The sequence below is a fragment of the Acartia tonsa genome, chromosome 3 (assembly GCF_053477335.1).
Source record: "Acartia tonsa isolate MP-2025a chromosome 3, ASM5347733v1, whole genome shotgun sequence".
NCBI lineage: Eukaryota > Metazoa > Arthropoda > Copepoda > Calanoida > Acartiidae > Acartia > Acartia tonsa.
This window is the reverse complement of record NC_137262.1, coordinates 26,173,883-26,198,630: the sequence shown is the minus strand read 5'-3', so window position 1 is coordinate 26,198,630 and position 24,748 is coordinate 26,173,883. Positions and strand designations below refer to the sequence as shown.

The 24,748-nt window shown below is 30.4% G+C and overlaps 1 protein-coding gene across 1 annotated transcript in view; it reads right to left on the bottom strand.

The window, feature by feature from the left end:
- The window catches only part of LOC145313749 (uncharacterized), a 341,643-nt gene that overhangs the window by 17,311 nt on the left and 299,584 nt on the right, over positions 1-24,748 (bottom strand). Inside the window, exons 2-6 of the mRNA XM_080153317.1 lie at positions 4,552-4,629; positions 3,386-3,423; positions 2,920-3,006; positions 2,547-2,641; positions 1,134-1,185 (exon numbers count right to left, since the gene is read on the bottom strand). Coding sequence (XP_080009443.1) covers positions 1,134-1,185; positions 2,547-2,641; positions 2,920-3,006; positions 3,386-3,423; positions 4,552-4,627 — 348 coding nt within the window. The 5' untranslated portion in view covers positions 4,628-4,629. The remainder of the gene's footprint in view (positions 1-1,133; positions 1,186-2,546; positions 2,642-2,919; positions 3,007-3,385; positions 3,424-4,551; positions 4,630-24,748) is intronic.

Genomic DNA, 24,748 nt, shown 5'->3' with positions numbered 1-24,748 from the left:
GTCTGCTATATTCAAAACTTACTAGCTAGTTAGTGGGGCATTGATGCGCTAGTACCTAAAGTCAGTCAGATTCTGCTGAATTTGTGCACATTCCCTTTAAGCCAGTACCCAAAGTCTGAGACTCTTAAAATTGAATATTCGATCCATTGTCCCCTGCCTTACTCCCTGACTTATGGGACACTTTTCTTATATAAGATAAGAGAATGATTTTTTGGTGTGCAGATCATCGTAACCATAAGACAAAGCTTGTAAAAGTGGCTGACTCACATTATGACGTCAAAAAAATTAACCAATGAGAGGCCATTATAAATTTTATCATTGGTCAATTACAGTGTATACTGGCCTCTCATTGGTTATTTTTTTTGACGTCATAATCTGAGTCAGCCACTTTTACTAGCTTCCCATAAGACATAAAAACCTCATTTTTTTTGAAGTTCAGTTACCCTTTAAGAAGAAAAGTATGCAACTGCTGCGCTACTAATGTAAATAGTATTGTCCTTGCCAATTGAAAAGTATAATGAAATGATAAATTTAACAGGGTTATTTAAATTACACAAAAAATCCAAAAAGGAACAGGTGCTTTTTTGACAGGTTAATATGATTTAATTTTTACTACATACCAGGGATCTTAAGGGATAAGACAATGGACGATAGATCAATGAACGTCCAAAATGAAGATATAATAAAATTATCCCTTCTGTAGATTAAGATTATTGATAAAAAATTTAATTCTTCTTGTCCATTTCCAACCATTAATATATATTAAAAGTACCCTACGAATGAGAGTTTTTTTTTCAAGTACAATTTACAGTCCAATGTTCCCTCCCTCCCTGGTGCATACTCAAACTAGTATCAAAAACTTTAATGCAAAAAATTATTCCATATGATAAAGAAAATACAGTATATTCAAATACAGGAAATTAATTGGATTATTACTAAACCGAAATAATTAGGAATAACAATTTAATCATTAGTTATTTCTATAATATTTTTAATAAATGTACAAAAAATATATTTTCGGACATTATAAATCATAGAGAAGTTTCGCTATAAAAAATACCTATGTATTATCATCTTTTACATTAAAACCTAGTTTTTAAAAATATTAAATTTTTAAAATATGTAGAACTTACCCAAATTTTAATATCTTGATTATTCTTGAATAAGCTGCTCCAATCAGGAGATCTGGAATAAAATAAAATAATTAATAAAAATGGCAGCCACCATCAGCTGTGAGGGTAGGAAATGCTTCATGGATAGACAGCACTGCTTAAAGAGCCACCAATAAGACTCAACCAAAAAATCAAATTTTAGCTGCCAGCTTAACAAATTCCTCAGATACCCAGTAAGCCTCAGCCTTCAGCTACCCGAAGTAACGCGGCTTTTTAGAAACTTCATTTGCATCAGATACAAAACTTGCTAGTCGTTGCCGCAAAACGAAGCCGTGCAAAATACAGATAATCAACATAAATAGGGACCATTTCGACCAAAAATAACGAAATCTTTTTTAAAATAAATTAATTGATAATAGATGAATTTAGAATAAACGATGTGATAAAAAGAGTTTTAAAGAGTGATTTTTTAAAATTTTATCAAAAAATATCTTAATTCTTCTCTTTATATCTTACTGTGTGAGAGAACTACTTGAGATAGAAAACAATGGTCACAAAATTTGCTTTTCAACCATTTTTAATTCAGCAAACAATGACTAGGGATGACAGAGTTCTCACAAAAAAGGGAAAAAATGCTTAAAATTATTCCCAATATGTTTCAAATTTATTGGTTGAAAAGATTAGACTTAAAGTTTGGAACCAACCAATCAAATTTCAATAAAAGTACTTAAAGTATTTGAGCCAACAAATAAGATTACGTGGTTAACTTTGAGTCTTATTGTAATGTCCCTCCCTCCCTGGTATTTTAGGTTTTCTTCAATATAGTGATCTATTGACAATGCCTGCCAAAAAAAGCTATAAAATTTGCACTTTTGTGATTATTTGTCCAAATATAGTAGTTAGTTGTAGTTTTGTAGTTAATGCATAACTTATAAACATACTCGTCCTAATTTAATCAATAAATTTTAACTACAAACAAGAAAGTTATTATAGAAACCACATAATTAGATGTTTTGTAAAACTTCTATTTTGAATAATGCATTTTCTTTTCAGCAGTCATTACAAAATTACACAACCCATTTTAGGCAAATTTTACTTGGGCAACAAAAATACATTTACCAGGGAAGGTAAAAGTTTAACAACCTCATTTGGCTTAAAAACTTTTGTACTCTGTTTGAATTTGATTGGTTGGTTCTAAGAAACAGGAAAGAGGTATTATCCACTTATTTTTTTTCAAAATAAATGGTTCTCACGCTTGAAATACTTTCCCATGCTTCAAAAATATGAATTAAATGAAAATCAAATGCGTCACTTAGATTACAACATTTGAAGAAAGCTAAATAAATGAATATTTACTTAAACCAAATATCGCGTTTTTGCAATGGAATGTCTATTTATAATCCATTGTGATATCCTTGTATCCTTGCAACTTACCTAATATCTTCTATTGGCCAGGGTGAGGTTAATTTTGTAGTTTCTAACACTGAGGGATTCGTACTTGCTGTTATATTGTCCCCTCTATTTAATCTGTATAACAGTTTTTAAATTATTATAAAAAAGGATGACTACTTGCATAAGAAGGAAAGAAAAAAATATAAATTAATTTCAAAGAATGTAAGTTATAGAGTAAATAAAAGAAAGTAATTTTCTGTAGAAATTTGTCATTTATCTTTAATAGCAGCCAAGTAAACTACGGCTTTCACAACGTTCAAACAGAAACAGTGAGCTTTTTCCCACAATTTTTAAAAAATTTTCCAAAATTTTAGAAGATTTTTTTCTTGATTTTAATTTGTTTAAAAACTTTCCTATCGTTCTTCAAAGTATCTATAATATTTTGGGCTTCTTGTAAAATGGCACTTAGTTGGTCTAAATTGTCTTCTAGGTTACCAGACACCTAAATAGATAAATAGAAAGTAAAGGTCGTGTCCCTTAACCCTTAACAGTCGGGCCCCTTACCGCACCCTAATCGGTCAGGGGGAGGAAGGGGGGGGGCGTTCAACGACGCCTCCCCCTATTATCTCAGTTCCTATTAGAGCTAGAGGGCTAAAAAATTTCAACCTTATTTGAAATAAATTGAAAATTAGGGAAGAGGTAAATTTCCATTTTTTTTTTTTTTATAACCTTAGACCCGGTAAGGTTGGTTTTATGCAGGATTATGCAAAGAAAAAAACATCCCTCCCTTTATTTTCAATTTTTTTAATAATAGGGATGTTAGAAAACTGAAAAGAATTAAACGACAATAGAAAAATCTTTATTAAGGATGAAAAAATTACCTTTCTGGGCATTAATCTTGTTGGATATTCAGTAACTAGAGATTTATTCAACTTTTTAACTTTTAAAATCAGATAAATATATTCCGAATTTTTTTATTACATATTACAAGGATGACAACATCAATAGGACGCAAAGCACAAAAATATCAGATCATACAAAAGCATAATGGGTTAATAGATTTATTACAGGAGTCTTCACTTAAAATATCTGAAGCATATCATTTAGCAACAGAGTAGATTAAGTTCCTAAGAAATCTCTTTTTTCCTAGAGCCACTATATAGGCGGCTATCTCTGATAAGGACCGCGTAAAAATAACATTAAAATGGCCAACAATCTAAGTGAGTTGTGTACTGGATGTCCTTTTTAAAAGGAACCTTTACACAAAAACTCAGCTGTATAACTTAAATGGCAGCCAAATATAATACACTTCCCCCGTAGTGTTACGGACTAATGAACGAACGAATGCTCAGACAAAGTGAGTTATAGACGTGCTTTACTCTTGGAAAAGGTGTTTTAAGCATTCTTAAACAAAAGTGCATCCTTAAACAAGTGTTTTAAAATGTAAAAAAATATATTCTTAGTAAAAACTGCAAGAAATGTAACAAAAATAAAACTAATATACAACAATTGGGACAAATATTTTGTTTAAAAGTAAACATATACATATAATTTAAGTGACACAAATTCAATCCTTTTTATTAAAGTAACAGGATGTATGTCCGAACGATCTCTCCAACCAATAAGCCGATATGGTTCTCCTTTACAATGTCCATAGAAAAAATTATCCCCCCCCCCAAAAAAAAAAAAAATGTTTTTCAATGAAAAATAAAATAATGGGTTGTTGAGGCATTTAGGGGCGTAGCCGCTAATAATCAAAAAAATAATACCTTGCTCCTAAAAACAGACAAAAGCAATCCAATCAAAGTTCTGATTCCATCAAATGTTCCATCCATAATAGTCCCCAAAGTTTATATTAACGTTATTTGATGGCTTAACAACTTTGAGAATTTTTATCAAATTTTTGATTGTTTGATTCCAAACGTTTCAACAACTATTTGTAATCTACAGAAGGGATCATTTTTTGCGTATTATCATTGAAGACGTCAATCTATTGGCCATTGTCTAATCCCTTTAGATCCCTGTAATTAGTTGAATTAATTTCCTAAGCTGACATTGTATAATACAAGACAAGAGATGAATATACCAAGAGCTCCGAATCTCTTCACATTTTTATGTTGCATCTGAAATTAGTATACCTAATTTTCATACAATTCTTATCAAAATTATTATTCTAACATGCCTGAATTCACTATCAGAGGTTATATAGAAAAGCTACATTTTAGAAGTGTGTAAAAAATCCATTTTGGCTTCAATGCCGTTTCATATTCGGTGGATTAGAAAAAGTTCTAAGTCATGCTGAAAAATCATGTATAAAATCGTATTACAGAGAATTTTCTAAGGATATTAAAACATAAATCATCGGTTCCTCGGGACCAATAAAACTGGTTTTAATTGTTTTTTTTTATATTATTATCTACAGAAAGCTGTCCATAATACGATGCGATAAATAACTATTAAACAACTAGGTTCATAATCAGGCAAATTTTAAAAGTATTTTGCAGTATTATTAAAAAAACAAATAAAACAGGGAAAACATGAAACAAACTATGAATTTATGTATTTTTAAATGTTTATAATAGATAAATTACGAATTAAGGAATATAAATCATGTACATTTAAAGTATGAGATATTATTTTTTTGTTTTAATAGAAACTCAAGAAAATCATTTAGAAAATCGGAATTTAGACCCATATTATTTAAAATTGTTAGAGCAGATTTTACAACAAACAATAATTTTGAGAAACAGTTTAAAATGGTCCATCTTGAAATACATTCATCTTTACTAATTTTTAATGAGCGATCTTTAGCAATTTGAAATAGCAATGATAGTTGAAATTTTAACAATGACACCCCAGAATTCATTCATCTCAATTTTTTTTATCTTTTTAATGTTTGGTACCCTATATTTGCTAAAAATGAAATATTTTTTCAGGGTTGGTAATAAATGTAGAGTAATAACATGTCTGATAAAAATTATGCATTCATCATGCCAAGTCAGAAATCAATAGTAGAATTTTAACATTCCAATATTAACGATACGAGCTATCCATTATGGAAAAAATGCATCCTAAATGTAATTCGCATTTCAAAAGAATATTTGTCACATTATTAAAAAAAACTTATTTATAAAACATTATAGCGTTGAACAGAATAAATAAAATATCAAATTTCATTGATTAAATACTTTTAAGTTAATTGTAAATATTTAAGTTATATGTTTATATCAAAAAAGGTTGACAACATCCACATATTAGATTTTTTAGGATTTAAAGAAAAAGATAATATCCCAAATTCTAAAAAAAAAAATTCCTTTTGGAGATTAAAATTTGGAAAACTTTGGACAAATTAACCCATTAGTGCCGAGCGCCACTTTTATGGACCGATCGAGCTGAAAATTTCAGGGAAGCTTTGTTATAGTAAAAACGGAATTCCAATTTTTTTGTTTTGCTCTAGTGGCGTGCACAGGAAAGTTGCAATAAAACCCGGTTCGGCGCGAGTAAAGAAACCGTTCGGCATAGGTAACCGCTTTTGGCGTTTTTTGGTGCTTTCCCCCGGCATTCAAGCCCGGTTTTGTCCTAAATACCCGGTTATTTGGCCCAAAAAATTAAAAATGTAATTTTTGAACGCCCAAAGTGAGATGAACACTTTTTAAAACTACGATACGATCCGTAATTGAAAACTACATAACCTCATGTAATTGATAGAGCTACAACTAACATACAAAACAATTTATATCACATTTAAGATTTTGGCTATAGGTACCGCCCTTTTCGGTTAAAAAAGCCCATTTTTAAAACTTTTGATATTATATGTGGACGGGTATCTTTACTCGCGCCGAGCCGGGCAATAAAACTAGCGGGTATTTTTACTCACGCCGAGCCAGAGCTATATAGAACGTAAAAAAACGATAAAAAAATCATATAAAAAATAATAATTTGAATAAAACGGAATAATACACGGCAGCGATGTTGAAAAGAGACTATCCAAGGAAAAACACACAGCTCAATTTGTAGGAATATTTTTCGATTAAATCACATCTAATCCTTGTCAACCTGCACAAAATTAACCATATTTCATATATTTATAGTAAAATCAGATATATATTTTGAAAAATATTAGGTTATTTTAAAGTAAAGAAACAACAAAATAATGAAAAAGTGCTCGAAAATACAAAGAAAAAGTTAAATGTATTATAATGAATATAGTTATACCTTCTATTATTCTTTACTGTACAAAGGGTTTGTTTGAAACTGAGCAATTTAACCGCTGGTTTTGGTGTAAAGGGAAGGGGTAGAAGGGATGGGGGTTTAAAAGAATCAAAGTTCAAAAGAATGAAAGTTTTGTACTGTATAACTTTTGTTTTTTAAAAAATAAAACGAATAAAACGAATTCACAAATGAATATAGTTGCCAATAAACATTAAATTTCACGAAAACAAGGATGACAACATCCATAAAAGCGAAGCACTGAAACGGTAGGACAAACGGACATTAACACTTATATAGTGTCATAACTGAATAATCATAATATAAATGTATAAGAGTCAAAGCAAAATTGTAAGTAAATTTGTTGAAAAACTGCTTGATTCAGGATAATGTTTATGGACATACTTACATTTTTAGGACTTGATTATAGAGTTGCTTCGCTTATTAAATTATACTTTGTTGTCCCAGGAATAAATATACCAAAAATCAGATCAATCGGATGATTAGAAAACATGAAAATTTGTTGTTAAAAAAGTAAAAAAAATCAACATGTTTAAAATGGACGTACGGACATTTTGGTAATGATTATAGAGTTGCTACGCTTTCTAAATCGTACCTAACTACTAAAGGAATCACCATGCAAAATTTGAAATTGATAAGACAATTCTAACATGCCTAAATTAACTAAAAAAGCTATCCGTTACGGACGGACGGACGGACGGACGTACGGACGGACCGACCCTAATTATAGAAAAGCTTCGCTTTTAAAAATCACTAACTTTACTTCATAAACAAAAAAGTTAGGAGGGGTATTTTAAAATCACCTCGTTTTTCTTGGTTTTCAAATTTTGTTAAGCTATACCGGCAAACGGAAGTAAGCAAAACTGCCTGCTCCAGGGGGAAATGAAAACCAGGGTAGTAGAGGGGGGATTCATACTGAGAATGAGAACCGGTTTTTTTCGGCATTTTCTGGAACCGGGCGTTAAAAGCCGGTTCGTCACTAATGGGTTAATCACAATCTTTTTTTTAAGCCAACAAATTAGAAGTTATGTACATATAATAGATCTTTGTTTTTTTTTAACATCATTAATTTAATTTTAACAACAAAAATCAAATATTATAAAAATTGTGTATTAGTTGTTTATATTATTCACTGATAACTTATAATTAACAGCCTTATCTCTAATAAAAAACTTATGTTTTGAAACATCAGAGAGGGGAAATGTTAATGAAAGATAAGTATATTTATGGAGAATTTTATAGTTCATAGCTTGCCGGTATATAGATAGAAATTATTGGTGGAAAGGTTTGGACACTGATATTTTCCAATCTATTATCAATAATGATTCAATAAAAGTCCCCAAAAAGCTAAGGCCAACAAATGAGAAAATGAGATCTCAAATATAAAATAATAACATACTTACCCCTGAGGGGCTCCTGTAACCTTCACTTAACCTAAATTAATAATCAAAACTATGTTCTTTTTTACAAAAAAAAGCTTTGTGGTCTTTACTAGGATGAATGAAACCGATAAAAAGCATGATTATTTAGATTTTACATATTAATATTATAATATTAATATTTCAACTAATGTTTATCTAACAGACAGACTTAATTGTTCAAAATTGGTTTGTTGTAAGGCTTTCTCTATATCTTTGCACGACTAAAAATGCACGAGAGAGAAAAAGAAGAGAGAAAGAGAGAGAGAGAGAGATAGAGAGAGATAGAGAGAGAAAGAGAGAGAGTGAGAAAAGGAGAGAGAGAGAGAGAGAGAGAGAGAGTGAGAGAGAGAGAGAAAAAAGGAGAAAGAAAGAGGAGAAATTTTTATTACATATTCGTAGGGCGCTTCTTTTTGTTGTCATACATTACAACTAATTTTATCTATAAAAATTGTTTGATTGTTTGTTAAAACTATTGCAAGCCTAAAATAATTAACCTACACCATCAGGCCTTTGACCGAGATCTCAACGTCGAGCTCCGCATTCTTAAGATCATTGGCATGCATGAGGTGTTACTAACAAAATATTAAAAAAATCAACAATTTCATACAAACACCATTTCTTTCATTTGTTACAAGGCCGGGTAGAAAACTTTTTTTAACCCTTAACGGTCTGGGGGAGGGGCAAGAGGGTTACGTGTAACGTCTTTCCTCGGGTTTTAAGAATTTTAATTATTTTAAGTGGCCCTCTAGCACAATCAAAAGCAGAGATAGTAGGGAGAGGACCACTACCCCCCCCCCCTTAACAGCCGATTAAGGAGGCCTGAATGTTAAGAATTATGGCGATTTAAAAAAAATATAAATAACACATTGTTTTTTAATAGTATTATTTTTATAGATAACAGGTAAATAGAGTGTTTAAAGAAAGAAAATTTGTATATGGAAAAAGGGAGAGAGAAAAGAGAAGAAAAGATATATAGACACAGAGGGGTAGAAATTTGGACTTTGTAAATTGCACTAAGGAGATATTTGCACATACAAAGTTGAACAAAATTTGCTAAAATTTCTTCTCTCATGAATAAAAAGGATAATTTTGTCCATAAGTAACGCAAAAATTACAAGCCAACAATAATTTTTCAATGGGTTAATTATCACTTGATACAAACTGATTATAAACCATGATGAGAAAATGTCTAGTAATGATATGTAAAACATTTAAGCAATCTTGTTTTTCAGAATACAAACAAAATAAGGTAGGTCATAAAAGTTCTAGCAGCTACACCTCTTTTTTTCTATGAGCAAATTCTCTGGATCCCCCCCCCCCCCAAAAAAAAAAAACCTATGAGAAACTAACTGCACTGTAAAGGAGAACCAAATCTGTTGGTTATCGATATTGTGCAGTACACGCAGAAAGTGCTATTTTATGGAATTGGCAGCACCACAAAAACGTAAAAATTTGCACATACACGTGAAGCCTTACTTTTTTTTTGCATGACAGGGTTAGGGGAAAGTAAAAACACAGTGAAGTTTTTCATACTCAACAGTATACTCAATAAATCAGACAGACAGACGAATTTTAACATATATTTTAAGGAATAATACACGGCAGCGATGTTGAAAAGAGACTATCCAAGGAAAAACACACAGCTATTTGAAAAATATTAGGTTATTTTAGAGTAAAGAAACAACAAAATAATGAAAAAGTGCTCGAAAATACAAAGAAAAAGTTAAATGTATTATAATGAATATGGTTATCCCTTCTATTATTCTTTACTGTACAAAGGTTTGTTTGAAACTGAGCAATTTAACCGCTGGTTTTGGTGTAAAGGGAAGGGGTAAAAGGGATGGGGGTTTAAAAGAATCAAAGTTCAAAAGAATGAAAGTTTTGTACTGTATAACTTTTGTTTTTAAAAAAAAAATTGCAATTAGCAAAACAGAAATACGTGAATGTGTTGAAAAGATTTTAATTTTACATGACAGTGTATGAAAAAATGTCATAAATAAAACAATAAAGTATTAAAAGATTTTTTAGTAATGATTAACAACAAAGCAACAAATGTAAATTTATATTTAGATAAAAAAAAACAAGTAAAATTACAATTTTTTAAGTTACAACGTATTCAATAATTTACAGAAGCTTTAAAAAAATTCTGTTAAACCTGCCCAAATATTACTAAATGCTTGAACGGTGAAACCTGATTTAAAATACTTGATTATGATTGACTCATGATATAGTGCCTAATTGAAATAGAAATTAAAGAAAAGGGAGATGAATAGGATAGTCATATCATAAACAAATTGTGGTCAACAAAATTAAAATCAATTTGTTATAAATGAATCTACACTAAGAACCTATTAAATAGGCAAATCCGAATTTTCGGAATATTAATTTTAGTACGGCTTCTCTAGCGATTAATATTCGATGAATTTGAACTTGTTCTAAGCAACACTTAAAAATCAAGTATCGTAACGTATTATGTATTATAAACAAAAAAATATTAGAATCTTAAAATAAAAATCATAATATTAAAAGTTTTGTTACCCGGGCCTTAGACATCTCGGGGACAATAAAACTGATTTTAATCTTAATTTTTTTCATTTTAATATCAACGGAAAGCTGTCTATAATACTCTGCTATAAATAACTACCAAACCTTTATTTGCTCTTATACTTTAGAAACTTGCATATTTTCTATTTTATATCCTTCAACGACTAGATACATTCAATTAACTTTAAACATTAAACATTAAAATATTTATTTCAATTTTCTGTGTTTTTTTCTCATAAAAAGTATTGTTATGTTGTTGTTGTTGCTCTACTTATTAACATACTCGACCTTGTTCTCCTTGTCTACATGCTATTTTACAAATGCTATGGTTGGAGATTTTGCAGAGATATTAAGGGATAAGACAATGGACGATATATTGATTTACATACACAATGATTATATGTAAAATAACAAATTAATAGTTTGTAATTAACCAATCAAAATTAAATAAAAGAACCCAAAGTTTTCAACGACCAATAAAATAAATTGGTTATAATACTTTGGGCACAAGTTTAATTAACAGTTCAATGTTGTTCCTTGTCTCCCTGAGATTTGGGAATTTATGTTATTTCAAATTCGATATGTTATGTTTTTGACAGTATTGCATGCATATCATGGTTTCCAGATATAGAGCAACAAAATAAAAATACCCCCCCCCCCACCCCACCCCTCCTACCTCCTGAGTATATACGGAAAGCTTGGTAGCTTTAAATTATAAAACCCTGAAAGAAGGCATTTCTAGATGCATCTGGGAGGGACGAGTCATTGGACAATAAATTATGCTTTAACCAAAGAGAGAAATTAAACTTTACGCAATATTAATTTACTTTACCTAATATTAAGGAAATAAGAAGAAGAGTTATTTAAGACTCTAGACTAATCTCTGTCTAAAAAAAGGTATTATGTAGGAAATAATAAACAAATATTGTAAAATATTACTTGTGGTTAAAATCAATTAATATATTAAACATTATCATCATGCAAATTATAGCTGCAAGACATTGTGCTTTTATTTAAAATGCATGAAATGTTTTGTTAAGACAGCCGCCTGTCTGCCTGTTACGCTATAAGGTAAATCTTATTTGTAGGTTGCTATTAAAGATAGACTGCTCATTGTTTTACACCTTAATTTGGTCCGTTGATCTGTCGGTCAAACTATAAAGTAAATACAATCATAAAAGTATTTTTATATGTTGGATTCGTGATTTTTTTATTTTATCATATCCTTATCTCTTTCCTTTTCTCTCTTTCTTTTTATGACAAATAAACATTTGCTTTATATAATTCAATTCAATTTGTCGGTTTGTCCATCAATGATTTTTCGTGCCTACTATATATATGAATGTTGTCATTCTCGCTTTATTTTTGCTCTTTTTCGAGTTATATTAATTCAATTTCAGAATATACGTGGATAATATGACAGGGGAAAAATTGTCGTCAATTTAGGTTTCTATCATGGGCATGGACATAAGATGGGATTGTATGGTGTAAAGGGGGTGTATGGGGGGTATTGTTATTTTAGCCAGCTACAAGTTACACTCTATCAGAGTACATATTAATCTTGTGTAAGATCTAAGTAATAATCTATCCATTATTATGATTATGGATGGATAATTCCAAGAGCAGTTAATCATCTTGTTATGCTAATATGCATGAAATAAAGAACATGTTAGGTTAGATTGGGGCAAATTTCAGAAAAATATGAATTAAAGTTCGATATCTAAAAATAAAATTTAAGGGATGTGGTAACTTTCCACCCTACTACACTTTTACAAGAAGAAAAAATACCATTGCCATTTTGAATTAGAAAGTTAGTTTTTAAATATTTTTTTTTGCAAGCATATTTGCATTTTAAGTAAATATCTATCAGTTTACACATCCATCCTTCAGTATTAAATCAAATATTCAAGATTGCTAAATTACAAAATAACATATTCAAAACCATAACTTTTATGTCACTAAAATATGCACATATGTATTTTGTCATGTAATGTAATCATGTTAGACATTTTTTTTCACATGTAAGTCACTGTTATGTGAAATATGTAAGCTTCAACTGAAATGCATATTGTATCTTATTCTATATCGCTTTTCTGTCTTGTAAAACCATCCCCATTTAACGGTGAAATATATTTCATAAAAATGGAAATAAAAAAAACATTATTTTCAGTGACAGGTTATTTTGTTGTAGAATGAGCAAAGGACAACAATGCCAAAATATTAATAGTAGTAAAAATAGATTTTTTTAATGTGAGGGGGAGGGGGGGGGGATTGGCAAAACCCACTCATACACTCTCTAAATTTTTAAACACAATAATTTACTAAAAAATGTAAAAAATGTAAAGGTGACTAAACTTGGCACCCATGCAACTAAAGCAATTTTTGTAACAAAATGTATTTATTATCATATGTATTTAGATACCTCCAACAAATTTCCACCGTACATTTCGTCCATGCCATTTTCCCTCGCCGTATTCAGAAAACGCGCGCCTGTCTGTTTTTTTTACCAGGGATCTTAAGGGATAAGACAGTGGATGATGACATGATTTATCTCCTCAATAATGATAAATAAAACTGCCCCTTTTGTAGATTAAATTATGGAATAAAAAGCTTGGTCACAATTAGATAACCAAATAAAAAAAAAATGTATGAAAAGCTGTGAAAGTTTGGGGTACCAGAGTACTTTACATTCCAATGTTCCCCTCCTGCCTGGTTTTTACCATGCTTTACATAGAATACGATACATAAGACTTCATGCATTTTATCATTGAACGTTCTTACAAACTGCAAAAAGTTTCCATCAAAGTAACTAGTCAAGCACAGAAATCCCAACCCCTTATTTTCGAAAGTAACACTTCTTGCTTCTACCTTGCCAAGAAAATGTTGATTCAAAAACTTTTGATAATACAGACAAATATACATCCAAGTACTTTTCTAATCTAAAATTAACAAATATGTGATTTTAACAGTATTGTTCAGCCAAAAAATAAACTCACAAACAGGGATCGGAAGCTGCGCGTAAGCCGCGTGTAAGCCTCAGTAAAATCGTCATTTTATCACTATAAAATTTAGCTGGATGTATAAAACTGTCTCTTTAGTAGACAATCCTTCTTTCAAAAATTTCTTTTTCTGCTCACAAGCAGGTTTAAAACTGAGGATTATGCGCGGCTGAGGCGCGGCTTCCGAACCCTGCTCACGAAGCATATTATAGTTTAAGAAATCAGAACAAGAACGTTTTGATTCCGAAATAGCATAGCTTAGCTGTTAATAAGATTTCAAAATTTGTCTTTCTTCTTTTTTAAACAATATACCTAAAAAGTTTGTATTGAATAACCATCTTATGACCCGGAATCAACGGTTACAGAGATCTTAAGTTTTATCTAGACTGACAGACAAACGGACAAAAAGGCATAGTTCTACTTTATATTATTAAGATAATTTGCAATAAAACATAATGACTATTTATTTTAAAAAACTATTTTTAAAATTATTCTTTCAATTCATTTTGCAATTTATCAATTTAAAGAAAAACACATTATAAAAATAATTTTTGTAAAACTAATATAGAAATCATTCAGTGTTTCTATAAAGCAGAGCTAGAAGTTTTCGTAAAAATTTGCTCTGATCTCGCTTACTACTGAACGTATATGTATCTCATTTTCTGTGAAGCCTCTTATAGGTCCACGATAGATAAATCACCTTCTCCAACCCCTCCCTTTCCTCAAAAGTCCCAGGATGCGCCTATAAGGTAAGGATATCTTTTTATTATTGCTAAATTGTAAGAATGTATGATTTATAAAGAACTGTAAAAAGAAAAAGCTCCCACTTCCGGTCTTATTGAAATTATAGAGCTAGCAGCTATAGAAATATGGAAATGTATGTCTGGTAAAAACTAAAAGCATTTATTGCATTGTCCAGGACTGTTGAAAAAGGTTTCATAACCCCCCCCCCCCCGGCCCCCCCCCCATAAAAGAACCTCTCCACTGAAAAAAAATTATTTTAAAATATGCCTTCAACGGCTCTTGTGCAAAGTTATAGTTTAATTTTTTGTGCCAAATATCAGACTGCTATAACAATTATAGAGTGGATGTGCTTCTAGATCTACTCCTTTTGTCAATAGTAAAATCTAATAGATTGTGATTGTCTCTCTAATTTTATAATCCAATACCTCACTTATACCAAGACAGGGTAGTACTACTAGTAAGAGATAATGCCTCGAGCAAATTTACATGGTTTAAAATATTTAACAATTGGTTCTTTAACTTTTACGAGCGGCTATGCCCTTAGAGACCTCTAGGAGCACTTGAAGGGGGGATGATAGGTTTAATCAACCCTTCAGTCTTCTTTTGGTGGGAGGGGAAGGATTTTTTAAGTAGGGTCGATTTCACTTGGAGTTAGGGGGGGGGGGGGAGTTGCCCTTTCCCAAAATATATATAAATCTTTTCTGAACCTAAAGCTTCACTGAAAATATAAACGTATGGCAATTTCATTAACTACACATACATAGACAAACACACATAGACAAACACCCCGTTACTTTTATATAAAGATAATTTTTAATTAAATTTTTTTGTAGTAAATCATTTAATGTTTTTGTTATAATTATATCTCCCTATTACCATGGTTGTAATTGCATGTTTTTGCCAGGTGATTACGTTCTGACCATGTAGATGATATTTTATTCAAATTTTGGATCAGGTCCTTTCTATGAGTTCATAGTGAAGCTTCTTATATGTCCAGGGAAGGTGTGTAATTATCCTTATATAAAAGTAACACAATGTCTTTCACTTTTTGCATTCTAATCATATTATTAAAGGCTTTTCTATATTCTAGTTGGTTCGTATGTTCATATGTCTGTTATAAGAGCTCTTATCGTTAATTTAAGCATGTTAGAATTGTCCTTTTTTCTTAACATTTTGCAATTTATAAGTGTTACCAGAAGTGTTGGTCATTTTAAAATATGCTGTTTTCTGACAGTAATATTTTGTATGGTATAAAAATCCTATTCTCCAATTTCTGTAATAATGATTCCTAGGACAACAAGGTACAATATTATAGGTCCCCAGAGGCGTGTTGGGAAGATATCCCTCCTCCATCTCCAACATTTATTTTAGATGCATAAAAAAAAAATATTAGGTATTTGTATTAGTAGGGAAAAGGGGGGGGGGGCAGAAATATATTCTAAAATCATCTTGAGAGCTATGTAAAGATTCTCTTAAATGGAGAAATCAATCAGTTATAGGTAAGTTAGCGAGATCTAAACAGACGAGCTAAAATACCATACTACAATTTTATAAAAATGCTACTTCACAAAAGGAACTTTTCTATAAAATGAGAGATATTGTCAAATTTAAAGTTTTCACAAACTTAATTCATGTGTATTTTATTACGGCTAAACAAATTACAATCGTACATTTTAAGCCAGGGGTGGAGGGGACATAAGTCCCCAAAGTTTTATAATAAAGTTTTCTTATTCTCTGGCTCTACAATTTTGAAAATTTTGACTGGTTGGTTCAACCACTTATTGTGCTTTTACAGAGGGGATAATTTTGTATATCATCATTAGGATTGTAAATTTTCTTATCCCTTTAGATCCCTGCATTTTAGGCGATTAAAATTCCCCTAACAAGGATGACAACAAACATAGAAGCTAAACTCAACAAATAAGACGGACAGATAAACGAAGAGTAACAAATATAGAATATCAACGTATTTTATAAAATCAATATCTTCAATGGCTTGAGAAATTTCAGAAAAAAATAATTAGCAGTTTTTAACAAATTGTACCTGCAAAACCTGTTTTCCCATAATCTTAAGGGATAAGACACTGATTACACAAGGGGAGGGCGGGGGGGGGGGGTCAAAAAATAAATCTAAAACCTCATCAAGGCATTTGTAAATGTTTCCCTGAAAAGTACAACCTAATCGGATCAGCTATTTCCAAGATCTTTAGCTTCAGACAAAAATATTTAATGCTTTATCCCCAAGAAAATAGCTATATTATCTAAAAGTATAGACTAATCTGTTCAGCAGATTATATGAAACCAAATACATAATAGATTCGACGGGTGTGTTCACAAAATTTAAATAATCAATACTGCACATTTTTGAAGATCAGTTTCTTTTTATAACTTTTTTCAAATGTGTAAAAATAAACACCTTTGTGAAATGCAAGGTTACATTTCTGCAAAATTGATTTGGTTCAATCAGGGGTTAGAGAATAGTTATTTCAGTATGGCTTCGAAACCGATTAATATCCGCTGGATTAGAACCGGTTCTCATATGTACAGGTCTTCTTGTAACGATTGTAATGTTGCTACGCTTTTTAAATCGTTCCTTACTGTTATAGGAATCATCATGAAAAATTTTGAAATTGATTTGTTGAAAACGCACATAGAAAAAAGAACCCAACCGAATTTTTTAGATCAAAATCCAAAGCAGGGGAGGGGGGGGGGGGATAGGCGGCCTTTACCAACCGGTTATAAACTAAACCAACCTAACCAAAAGTAATAAACGAATACTACCCCTCACCCATAATATTTTTTTTTTAGGAATGAGGAGGGTTATTAAATTAGGAGGGTTATTAATGCTTAAATTTACTTTGAGCGAAAACACCGTTATTTGCCCATCTTCTTTCCAAACTTGTGTTCATTTTCAGTTTTATAGCTGGTTTTTGTAATCTAACACCAAATCTAAAATCATTGGATTTGGAATAAATATAATATTTAATGCTATCCCATACTACATACTCTACATACTACATACATACTTGCATACAAATCTCAATCTAGAAAAGCCTCTCATTTTAAAGATTATTCATCCATATAATCAATTTTTTTAACACGTCTGTGTTATTTATAATTATCAGGGTTTGGCAGCCGCGACTAAGCCTCAAATTCAAACCCGTTTGAATGCTTTGAATATTTTTAAATTAGTGTATTGCCACATTTGGGTCAGGTTTAGACTTTCAGCTGATTTTTAAAATTGTAAAAGGTTGATGTCCCTGCGGCTAACAGGCGCCTGACGCGCGGTTGCCGAGCCCTGATAATTATATGCAATTTTAAAATTATAGTTGTTCTGTAAATATCACCTTTAGTCAATATTTTTAGTGAAGCTTTATTATAATTCACTTCCGTCTGTCCATCTGTGACTCTATGGAGGAAATGTGATTTTCTCGTCTGCCATTTAAAAGAGGTTTCTTGATTTCCTTTTATCAATTAACAATTTTCTTTTTGCTTTTTCAATATCCACTGAACAGCTGTTCTATGATTCACTTTGTCCGTTTGTCTATCTACGATTTTTAGTAATTTGTTAATTTAATCTATTTTTGCTGTTATAACATCAATATAAAAACTCAAGTCTTATAATGTTACAATTATACTAGTGGCTCTCTTTTAATTTTACCTCCCCCAAAATAGTTTAAAACCTTTCCTAGACATATGAAAAGTATCACTGTAAAGGAGAACCCTATCCGTTCAGTTGTTAGCGAGATATTTTCTACAGACAGACATTAGGTTTATTGTTTATAAGAATGAAATTTTTATAAAAAAAATCTAGTAGTATCTAATCAAATAGGAATAACCATTTCAAAAATCAAGATGTAATATACAGTGTGTTTTTTTTATGAGAATTATTGTCAGAATTAAATGATTAATGACTTATTTTCTTCGTTTATTATAACCATTTATAGAACACCAAAAAATATTTCAGTTTTTATTAAAAAAGTACAGTAAAATCAAAATCTCAAAACCTAGGTGTCAAAATCTAAAAATGATTTTAGCGCATTTTTCCAATGCTCAAATCTTCTACCCTTTACAAGAATGGCTGCAAAACGCTTCAAATACAGAAAGATACAAAGTTGAAAATTTATACAGGTACTTTTGTGGACATGTACTAGAACATATCAAAGTTTGAAGGACATATCTCAACCAGGGAGGGAGTACTGGCCCCCCAAAGTCGAGTACTAAAAGTCCAATTTTTTTCTTACAGAGGGTAAAAGATTTCAGCTTAAGAAAAATGCGCTAAAACCATTTTTAGATGTTGACACCTGGGCTTTGAATTTTTGATTTTACTGTACTTTTTTAATAAAAACTGAATTTTTTTTTTAATGTTCTATAAATGGTTATAAAAAACGAAGAAAGTAAGCCGCTAATCATTAAATTCTAATAACTATAAGTGGGGTAAAATTGCTTTCAAAAAAGTTCTCTTAAAAAAAACACACTGTATATCATAAATATTCCACATAAAAATCAATATGATAAAATGTCTGAACGTAGGGACTTAATTGCAGATTTTCTACGCTTTCTAAATTATCATTATTGTACCAAAAATCACCAAGAATAGTTTGAAATCGGTAGGACGATTTTAACATACTTATATTAACGATTAGAGCTATCTCTTACGGACACATGGACGTACAACCGATCCAATATTTAGAAAAGCTTTGCTTTTAACAAGGTGTGAGGCATTGGTCACAGGCCTATTGGATTTCAAGGAAATCAAACGGATGTTTATTTCTATCTATCCACCAATCAATCTGGATATCTATCTAGTCATCTATTTCTAGATATCTAATTTCAGGAAATGAAACGGATGTTTATTTCTGGATGTAAACAATATCATATAGGCTTGTGTGAACTATTTAACTTAATCTATCAAAATTTAAATCTTTTAATTAAAAGTGTTTTTGCAAAATCACAGGAAATAAATTAAGATAAGCCCTTATCATAATTTTAGGCATGTTAGAAATGTTCCAAGCGAAGCATCTGTATAATTGAATATTAAAATTACTGTAGTAATATTTAAAATTTTACGTTCTTATTTTGACCATACTTTTTGGTGAGCTTCGCTTTTATGAATGTTGTCATGCTTGTTTTCATGTATTCTATAATAAAAATAGTCCATTTTATTTGTCTGTCGGTTAAGATTTTAATAACCACTGACCCGATTCAATTTTTCATTTTAGAAAAGCTTTAAGCGCAGCGTAAGTTTTTATTAATATAATAACAATAATTAATCGAAAACCATTATTGTGGATAAAGCTTCGCTTTTAAAATTTTACTATTTTTGATTAATTTTGTGTTAATACATGAACATATTTCCTTATTAGGTGAAATATTATACTCCTGTAGTAGTAACTAATAATGCAGAGGGGGTGGGGGTGGGGGACGTAGGGGGTGGGGGATGTAGTTAATTATGGGCGGGGTGTTAATATGTGGGCGGGCGGTCAAACATAAGTTTATACAATTTTAGTTTTATATGAAATGAATAAATAGCAAGTTATCATGTAATAATTTTATTTAATGGCAGGTTCATAGCCATTTTTCGGATACCGTAAATCCCTTTTTCCTCTAATATTTTCAATAAAAAAATCTTACTGATATAATCTTAATATAATGATTATATACCCAAAAACTTTTACAATCATATTTTCCATTTTGTCAAATATTTTTTTTGGCTGATTAATACTTTAATTATTTTGTGGGATATAGAAAAAAAACTTTTGGGGTGGTCATTGCAAGGCCCATTGCACATAGTAGGATGTGAATACTATATCTTCATTCGTGCGAATTTGCCCCTAGAGGCCTCTATAATGGTGGGGGGGGGGGGGAGGTGTAAAGTGGTGTTGGGTCTACCCTTCCCAACTTTTAATTCTACTTTCAAAAAGAAAAAGTGAGAAAATTTGGTGGTGGGCATTTTTTTCTCTGAGCGATTTATCTTGGGCACTGCAAAGGAGAAACATATCGGTTTAGCTTAAAGCGAGATCCTTTGGTAGAGTCAGACGCACACATACACAGATATTCTATTACTTTTATTTAGGGGGTTCATTAAATCGTTTTAAAATATATTGTACCTAATCTTTTTAGAAATAAATTTCATCTAATAACGGTATAACTGCATATTTGTGTCAGAATAGTTTGAATTTAATATGGACTTTCTGGTAGAGATCATATAGAGTTGCAACGCTTGTATCTTTTTGTCACAAAAATAAGCATGCAAAGTTTAAATTCAATAGGACACTTTCTCTTCTTGTTTACTACTAAAAGTGTACAGTCAAGTACAAATCGAGTCAAGTAAGGTAGACCAATTTAATTTTCTTTTGTCGAGTCTGCAAGTAATTGTAATTTTTATGTGCTTTTAAGTACATCTTTTATATTAAATGCATTCAATTTAAAAAATAAAATCATTATCAGCGTTATCTGCAAGTGTTAACTTTCCTTTTCATTTATACTGTTACGACAACATATTTGAAATAATTTTATTTTAAAATGAAAAATTATAGGCTTCACAATTATATTATAATGTTTTTTTTTTTGTGTGGATGAAATGAGCTCCAGTAAAGAATCGTATCTTAAAATTGGTTTTAAAGAGTTAAAGGTAATAAGGTTTGAAGAAAAAGTTATTTTCTAAAAAGGAACTTAAAGAAAGTTTGGAAAATAATTATGAAATTTCTTAATGAGAAAGGGAGAGGTGGGTTGTGCTAAAAATCCGTAAAAGTGTAAGTTTTAAGGCTTAAAAACATTAGTAAAACGATATTATTCACTAATTATGTGTATTCCTTATTGGAAAAAAAACTAAAGAAATTTTTTTTAAGTTAACATAAATTTTATCTTTCTACTACTGTTTTTAAGCCTTAGAACTCACACCTTTACGAAATTTTAGAACAACCTACTTCCCCCTTTGTTATATGCCCTTTTTAGTAGCGATGCTGCTCTATAATTCGAAATGTCCGTCCTATTTTAGGGATGGAATTTACTCGGGTGTTACTGAAGATAGACTTCTGGATTTTTTGTTGAAGATTCTCAATATCAATAAAAATCCACTATATTTTACTTGGTCCGTCAGTCTGTCGTTTATGCTTCTCTTAAATATGATTTTGCTAATAAATAAGCATCTACCTACAGACTCAATTTGGTCCGTTGATCTATATGTAATGTTCTAGGAGAAATGTATTTCACTCTTTTTGCTTTACGGATAGAACGCTATTTTTTTCATTGCAGATTTTTCTGTACAGCGCACACCTAGACTATAAATCATTTAGTCTGTCTGTCTATCTTTACTGTTCTGAAATAAATAAAATATTTTATAAGAAACATGTACTTTTATCAGTTGTTATTAAAGATAAACTGCTGAAATTTTATGTGAAGATCCACGTACTCTACAAGTTCATTAGTCCGTCGGACTTTCTGTTATGTTGTGTTTATTAATATTCTGTTAGGAGAATATGATTTTTCTCAGTTGCTATATATAAATGTTTCAAAGTTCGAATATTTCCAGTTTAATATAATGTGATTAAATCTATCCATCCAACAGCTTGACTGTTCTTCTTATTTTTTTATTCGCAACTTATGGATGTTGTCACCCTTGTTAATTATGTAACTAAGAAGACTAACAAAAACTAGTTGATATGAATTTACAAAAATTTTCATTTATTTTACTAATGATTTCTTGGTGTTCAAACAATAATATCATTATTTCAATCCTTTTCAATAAGGAAATCATAATTTCTAGTTTACTTTAAAGCTTTTTATTCATTCATTTCTATAGAAAGGAATACTATTTTTATTTTTGCTTCAATTATATTTATATTTTATGCATAAGTTCTGATTCTTAATGGTGGCAGAACCATTTAATATCTTATAAAGATACTCATTTTACTCATTTTCTAAAGATTTTGAGGGCGTTTGTATTGTAAATCTAAACAATAATACAAATTATAAATACACTGTCTGAAAGAAAATATATTTGACTATTAAATCCTTTAAATTGGATGTTTTGTATGCTTTATTTAAAACATTACTTAGAAAGCAAACAAAAGTAACAACTACAAAAATGCAAACGAACAAAAAATGTCAAAACAAGCCTTTTATTTGTCGGAGGTGGTACTTTATGATTCCCTTTATCTGTTTAGCTGTCTGTCGAAAATTCCGTCTGTGAGCCCGTAACAATGTAAGGAAATATGATTTTTTTTCAGCGGCGGCTTTTGAAGTTATGGATCTTATTTTTTTTCGAAAATGCCCTACTAATGAGGATTCATGATTTCTTGTGCTTGGTTACTTATGCATGTTGTCATCCTTGTTATTATTATTTATCAACTTTAAGTGATTTTGCTATAGGTGTTACTTGTATTACCCCTTTTCCTTACCATACATAACTTTCAACATTTGACCGCTAAAAAGCAGGAGGTGCTTTTCTGTACTTGCTTCTAAGTTTTTGACCTTGTCCTTATCGGCATTTTTAACATTATTTATTCAATTATAACTATTTCAACAAATAATTTATCTTAATATCAGATCATTGTGAAAATAGAATATTAAAAACTTTCAAATATATCTTTTTTTACCCACCCTAAACGACAATGGAAAAAAAGTTCGAAAGAATTTTTAAATGAATTTTTGTTGTTTCTACAATCAAGCAAAAAAACTGTGATTAGCAAATATAGTTTTCAAACAGATTTCTCAGGAAGTCAAAGCTTATCCAGTTATTAAAAAAAACAATTGCAGTTTAGAGATCTAAGGAGTCAGACAGATATACATAAAGACTTGGGATGTAACAGATCATTAAAGTTTTAATTAAGTGGCGTATACTTGGTTTTACAAGAAGGGTGTAAAAACTTAAATTAAAAAAATTAAATTAAATTAAGTTAGTATACCCATCTCTTCCTAGATGTAGATATTTACAAAATCTATGATTCTATCTATATGTCTTAAATATCTAATACTAGAGTTGGCTCGATATAATTATCTCCCTATTGGCTAGTTTTCTATATGCATATCTATTTCTCAATAAATCTATTTTCCTCACCCGGCATTACTATCTAAAAGAAAGTAAATATTTAATAATCTAAATGATTTTAAAAAGATTTTTTAAATTATATTTTTTTCTTTACATTACCATCACCAAAGGGTTAATGATGATGATTACAATTTTAGTTTAATATTTGAACACACAAAGTGTCGCCACAATCGAATTCTTTTAAAATAGAGTTTTCTTAAATTTATTATATTATAAATCTAAATTTTCTTTTTTATGATTAGAAATTAAATACATTGATATAAGGTAAATAGCAACATGAAATTAAAAAAGGAATTTATTTTTAATAAAGTAAAATAATGGGTCTTATCGTTCTGGGCAATGAGAGTTTATTATGGATTATTGGAGCACTATGAGTTTTAAACAAATATTCCTTGGAAAACTTGAGCTCGTCTATAGACATTTATTTCCTATATAGATCTGACATGGATCTTGAAGCAATTAAGCAGGCCGTTTTGTACATGTTAAAAATTGGAAGATTTCATTAAATAAAAGTTATCGCAAATATACTTAGTAAATATAAATTATAATGATGTTTGTCCGTCTGTCTGAAGTTTAAGATATCGGTAACCGCTAAACCGACAAGATTGGGCTACTCAGGTGATATTAAGATTGCTCTGCAGTGGCTTTAGTCTATTTTTTTGTGGTGGGAAACCCAAGCTTCCAAGAAATAAAAATTTTACCCCGCCCCTCAATTTTTTAGTGGTGCAACCTTAATGATTTCATTCTCATGAGGGTGAAGCTCCTAGAGGCTGGGAGCGAAGCACTAATAGACTAGCATATTGTATGTGTGATCCAATTTATAATTACTACAGTGCAGCTTTGTATGGACACACTACTAGTATGAGAATTTGTGTAAGGTAGTCTAATTGCTTGTTCTTACATTTTAGCAACAATTTTCAATAATAAATAGCAAAAGATATTTGTATTTCACTGAAAGTTAATGGTTCGTCAGGGAAACCGATTTGATAATAGGTTCAACAGCCTCTAAAAGGTTCGATTACCAGCCAAAGGAATGTCACAACGCAATAAATCAGATATACTGCTGTTATGCCAGTTGTGTGAGAATACCAAGAAAGGTTATATTGCCTAGACCAAGTATAGATTTTAGTTAGTTTAATTCTTTGACATGTACATGTATATCATTTATATTTGAATGATTTATCCATAATTTTTATTCCATTTTATTGTTTGTTAGTGAATATTTGATATTTGTTACCTGTATTATAATATTGT